The following is a 6000-nucleotide window of genomic DNA, read 5'->3' on the forward strand; positions in this document are numbered from 1 at the left end:
ATAAACACTGACACATGGTCCTGTCACCCAGAGTGTACACACAGCAACAAGCAACACCCACAGCTACAGCCTCACAGGGAGCAGCAGACGCCCTGACACATGCGAGGGCTCTGAGAGATGGGGCCCAGATGGGGGTGCCCCACGTGCCAACACCACCACAAAGTGGCCCTGGAGCATTCAGAGCCCCCCAAACGCAGCAGGGGCAGGGTAAAGTGGTCTCGACGGTAGCACGCGCCCACACACATCCTGCGGCTGCAGCCCAGAGCTACAGTGCCACTCGGCAGGCCACTGCAAGAGCCCCAGGCTCCGGGACCCCAGGTTAGGGGTGTGCCCCGCGGCCGTTGTCAGCCCAGAAGCTCACACGCCCACCATGACGGAGCCTTGCGCGCCCTCCGTGGCTGGGGCAGAGCCGGCCCGGCTCCTCAGCAGTTGGGGTGACCCAGCCCCGAGGTCCCTTCGCCACGCCGCCCCGCCCGGGTCCTCACCTGCCAGCCGGCCCCCGCGGGCAGCGAGCCCCTCCGCGGACGGCCGGGGGGCGCCGGGAGCCGCGGCTGTGCCATCCTGAGCCCGGCCCGGCCCGGCCCCCGCCCAGGCGGCACTTCAGCTGGCCCGGCCGGCTCCCGGCCCGCGCGCGCCCGGGTCCGTGCCCCACAGCGCCGAACTCCGCGCTCCCGGCTCCCGGCAACAGCGCTGCCTGCGATGGGCTAGCCCCGAGGACGGGCCAGGAGGGGGCGGGGCGCCAGGTACGGGCGGCACGGCGCGGGGCGGGGCAGGGGAGCTGACGCCACGCCCCCCGGGGGGCGGCCCGGCCCGCGGCCCCGGGACACTGCGCCTGCGCGCTCCAGCTGGAGCGCTAGATGCTTTGGGTGCTTCGGACTCCCCGCTTGGCTCTCCCCAGCGCGCCCCCACCCCACCTTCTCCATCTTCCCAGGCTCGGGATACCCCGCCTGAGGGCATCAAGGACGGGGTTGGGTTACCTTGCAGACAGAGGGCTTTTCCTGAGCACCTACTTAAAGCTGGGTCCTGGCCGGGCGCGGTGGCTCAAGCCTGTAATCCCAGCACTTTGGGAGGCCGAGACGGGCGGATCACGAGGTCAGGAGATCGAGACCATCCTGGCTAACACTGTGAAACCCCGTCTCTACTAAAAAATACAAAAAACTAGCCGGGCAAGGTGGCGGGCGCCTGTAGTCCCAGCTACTCGGGAGGCTGAGGCAGGAGAATGGCGTGAACCCGGGAGGCGGAGCTTGCAGTGAGCTGAGATCCGGCCACTGCACTCCAGCCCCTGCGACAGAGTGAGACTCCGTCTCAAAAAAAAAAAAAAAAAAAGCTGGGTCCTTCGCATGTGTCGTAATCTCGTCACAGCCCAAGAGGTACAAATGTCATCTCCATTATACAGATGAGAAACTGGTTCCAAGAGGTGAAATAGTTTGCCCGAGACCACACAGTCAGGAAGAAGTCAAAGTGGAATCCAGAGAAAGGCCTGGTGCTACTCTTTGGAGTCTCTCCCTTTTCCTCCTCCTCTCCTCCACCCTGCTTTCCATGCCTGACAGTGGCTGGCCTGCCCCGTCCCTTCCCCCGCCCTAGCTGCTCCAGATCCTGGGGTAGATGGCCACAGCACCTAGGGAGGGGCTGCCAGGCCCGTGGTATGGAGGAAAGGGCCCAGGTAGATTTTGGGACATGTGGATACTAGCTACAATTTGCTGAGTGGCCTTGAGTGAGTCCCTCCCTCCTCTCTGGACCTCAGTTTCCCCATCTGTAAAATATAAGGCCTCTGTAGGCCCTTCCAGCTGACTCTGCACTGTGTCCCTGGCCTGGTATAGCCATATAGGAGGGACAGGGACAGGGCCTTGCTTCCGCTTCCTCCAGACAGATGTTGGGAACACAGCAAATGCTTCCTGAACTGTGGCCAAGGAGACACAGCTGCTTTGGATGTTGCGGAGGCAGGGCTGCCCACCAGCTCAGAGCCATACCTCTGTTCAGCTTCCTGAAAGAGCTGCCAGCAGCTGCCTACCACCCTCCAGCCCCAGAGCCAAGGGCTCCTGGAAGGAAAGCACTGTGCCCTCCCTTTCCCCCTAGACCTGGCCTTGAATCAGGCTTGGGCCTGGAGAGCCAGCAGGAACTCTGGAGATGTGTGTTCCAGATAGGGTGTAGCTTTGGTTTTAATAATTAACAACAGCAAATATTGATTTATGCAGCCACTTCCAGGCCTGAACACTTCCGGGCACCCATTGAAATCTAGCCAGAGAAACATCCATTCCCACACTGCCCCCGCGGGAGGTGAGACCGGCTCACAGCACCAGAGATGGCTGTGTGCCAGGTGGTGTGGAAGGTGTGTGCACATATGCATGCAGCCATGTGTGCATGCATGTGAGACTCCACAACCGGATGTGGCTGTATATACGTGGGCATACTGTCTTTCTGTGTGTGTATGGGAATGCCTGGGTATGGGAATTTGTGTTTGTACATGTGTATCTCATGCATCTATACACGTGCAAGTCTCTGAATATATTTACAGACCCCTGGCTGTGGCTGTGTGTTTTGTGTCTGTAACTATGTCCCTGTATGTAGGTGTGGGTAGGCTGCGTATGTATGTGTGTGCAGGTTTCTGAATCCCCGAGTGGAGAAACCCCTGCAGTGGGGAGGGAAGGAGGGTCCTGGGCAGCTCAATGCCTGTACAAATGTGGGGCCTGAAGGGAGGAGAATGTCCCTTCTGGGTGCCCTGTCCAGCCCTGGGAATGTAATGATGCTGATAAGAGCGCAACTTCCTAATTTCTACTTTCCAAAGTACTTTCACCCAATTGCAAGCTGGCAAGGTGGGTAGAGAAGAAACCGTCACCTGTTTTACAGATGAGGAAACTGAGGCCCAGAGAGGGGTAGGGAATTGCCCACTGGCAGAGGAAGGCCACCTGCCCTTCAGACAGATGCCATCAATGTTATAAATGTGCACAGAGCTAGGGGCACCGGGCGGGGGAGGATGGAGAAGATGTCACAAGCCTGGGTTCCCTCAGCCCAGCATTGGCTTGCTGGAGACCCCAGATGAATCATTCAGTCTCTCTAGTCCCTGGCTTCCTCTCCCGTCAAAGAAGGATGATCCACAGACTCTCTTGATTCTGAGGTGGGGGTGGGCTGTCGGGAAGGGGAGGTTCGGAGCCCACTCTCTGAGCTGTGTTGGCACAAACGGAGGCTTCTAGCCAGACTGGGTGGAAGCCAGGAAGCCCGAGGACAGGCAGCTTTTCAATAATCCGAGAAGGCCAACCCCAGGCTGTCTAGCAGGCAGGGCCCACGGCGATGGCCTGCTCTCTCTCTCGTCTCCTGATGGGAAGACTGAGGCCCAGGGAGGGGAAGCTGTGGCCCAAGGGCACACAGCCGTTGGTGAGAACCCAGGGCTCCTCCTGAGATACTCGGGGAGAGGGACTGGGAGCTTCATTCATGAACCCAGCTGTCAAGTGAGGGCTGCCATTGAGTCTCTCCCTTCCTGCCAAGCCCCGGATCCACATGCCCCAGTCTTGGGCTGTTGCCCAGACAGAGAAAACAGGAGTCGGTCTCAGGAACCTCCTTCTGCTGCTCCCAGCAGCCCTACGTGGGACCCCCATGGAGGTGGTGGTCCCACACATGGACACCATTCCTTGGCCATCTGCCCTCCCAGCCTAGGCAAGGTGCCTGGCCTTTATTCCAGGCCAGAGCTCTCGGGAAGGAGCCTGGTGGATCTTGCCTCTGCTATTTTCTGGCTGTGTGACCTTGGGAAGACCACTTTACTTCTCTGAGCTCCTGCATCCTCAACTAGAGAATGCCTACTACCCAAGGTTTACTAAAAGGACCAGGTGGCATGAAGTCTGTGGATGTGCTTTAGAAACTGCAAAAAGTACTGCAAAAGCGAGAACTTATCACCCCTGCATCAGAGAGGCCCTAACACCAGGCCCTCTGGTCAGACAGCTTGCATCCAGTTGTGGCCCCACCACATCCAACCTGAGTGACTTTGGGCAAGTGACTGAACCTCTCTGAGCCTCAATTTTCTCATCTGCAAAATGGGACTGATTATAGTAGCTATCACATAGTTCAAGGATGAGATGAAATACTGCAAATAAAGCATGAAGTACTCATTTGGCACACAGTAAGTCTCAATAAATATTAGCCGTTATTTCTGCTATTTGATGTTCTGCATACGTTGTTCAGTTATCTGTTGCTTTACTGGACTGTGGCTCCTTGAGAGCAGGATCTGTATCAGATTGGTTTCTGGTCCTTTGGCACCCAGCACATGGCTTGGCATGAAGCAGGCACTGGTCAAACGTTTGATTTTAATGATAATGATAGGGGCTTGTTGACAGAGCTCTCACTCTGTGTCGGATGCTGTGCCCGGGCCGCCCTGTCTGTATTTTGCAGTAATCTTCACAATGACCCTGTGAAGTGGGTCCTCTCATTGCGCCTGGTTTACAGATGAGGAGACTGATGGTGACGTTGATTGTGGAGATGATAAAGATAGCTGGGGGGCTGGTTTATTCCCAGCTGTTTTGCTTAGATTCGCCCTAAGCCCTTCCCCACAACAGTCTACAGACCCAGGTTAAACCTTTGCGACTGCACCAGGCTCACCCAGGGCTCAGGAGTGGCAACCCCTTAGGAGCTAAACCCCATCAGCATTTGCCCATTTTACCTTTGCCCAAAAGTCATTCGTGGGCCCTTCCCAGCCCTGGACATGTGTCAGGGGTAGGAGGCAGACCAGGGGCCATAGGTATGGGGGGGGACACTTACCTTAGGGTAGAGTGAAGGAGTATAGGAGGGAACTAAGTTCACTCGTGACAGGTCTAGTGCCTGAGGGAAGCGCTGGTTCTGCCCATCACTCCTCCTGGAAGAGAAAGAGTCTGAGGTCAGGGAGAGCCCCAAGCCAGGAAATTTGGGAACTCTGGGAGAGTCACTCTCAGAGCTGGGGGATGTGAGGGGGTTAGATTTCATGGAAGAGAGGGTCATGGGTTCCCCAAGAGGAGGGAGAGGAGGGGCTTCGTGAGCAGGGCTGCCACACAGGCTCTCCTTCCCTGGAGATCAGAGACGTGGACAGAGTCTCTCCCCAAGCTCTCCATTAGCTCTCCAGCCAAGCAGTGACCTACTCTGAAGATGAGTAGACCGAGGCAGGTGTACTGAGGGTTGCTGTGGAGGGTGAGCTTTCTGGACTAAGCAGGGTGCCCCCACCTCTACAATGGACTCCTCCCTGAGCCTCTGGGAGTAGCCACCTTGGCACTGAGAGGCTACCGGGGCTACCACTATTATGAATGACAGTGACCATAACTGACACTCATTGGGCCTACTATATGCCAGGCCCTGTGCCGAGCCCTCGTTCCAGGCCTGAGGGCATGGCCTCCTCACCACACTGGTATTCCCACTTTACGGACAGGACCCAGCTGTGCACAGAGGTCACATGGCTAGCCGGCAGCAAAGCTAGCATCTGCGTGAGACCTGCCTGACTCGAAGCCCGGACTCTCTGCCCAAACCACACCCTTCCCTGAGGAAAGAAAGCAGGTCTGGCGAGGGTGAAGTCAGCTCCTGTCACCCTAAAAAGCCTGCTGAGGCCACCTCTGGGGCAGGGAGAGGAAATGCCCAGTGGTTCCCGGGATCCAGGGGACCTGGGGCTGGGCAAGTAGGCCTGGCTTCTGCTGCTGCCTCGGGCCACCCTGACGTGGCTGCACCTCCGCTCAGGTCCTATCAAGAGAGGCTGGTCCCTCCAGGGTGACTCAGATGATCGCTGGTGGCCTACAGCAGGCTTGAGTCAGGCAGAGCTGGGCTGCCACACCCCAAGAGGGGAAGGACCCGAAAAAGTCTGGCCCAGGAAGAAGACTGAGAAAGCTCTGAGCCTCCGTTCTTCTTCTTTTTTTTGTGACGGAGTTTTGCTCTTGTTCCCCAGGCTGGTATGCAAATGGCTTGATCTCAGCTCACCACAACGTCTGCCTCCTGAGTTCGAGCGATTCTCCCACCTCAGCCTCCTAAGTAGCTGGGATAACAGGCATGCGCCAC

General features: G+C 57.6%; 1 protein-coding gene across 7 annotated transcripts in view; it reads right to left on the bottom strand.

The window, feature by feature from the left end:
* The window catches only part of RAP1GAP (RAP1 GTPase activating protein), a 30436-nt gene extending 25601 nt beyond the window's left edge, over positions 1-4835 (bottom strand). For 4 of the 7 annotated variants that reach the window (XR_004052251.1, XM_030913576.1, XM_010364343.2 and 1 more), the window contains exon 1: positions 486-712. Coding sequence is in view for 3 of the 7 variants with exons in the window: in XM_030913576.1 (XP_030769436.1) it covers positions 486-560 (75 nt within the window). In the remaining 4 variants the exon portion in view is untranslated. Of the gene's footprint in view, positions 1-485; positions 713-4746 lie in introns of those variants that run through there. The other 3 variants (XR_004052253.1, XR_004052252.1, XM_010364344.1) reach the window with 3 other exon arrangements.
* Between the last annotated feature and the right edge of the window lie 1165 nt (positions 4836-6000).

The sequence above is a fragment of the Rhinopithecus roxellana genome, chromosome 12, assembly GCF_007565055.1.
Source record: "Rhinopithecus roxellana isolate Shanxi Qingling chromosome 12, ASM756505v1, whole genome shotgun sequence".
In the NCBI taxonomy this organism is placed as follows: domain Eukaryota; kingdom Metazoa; phylum Chordata; class Mammalia; order Primates; family Cercopithecidae; genus Rhinopithecus; species Rhinopithecus roxellana.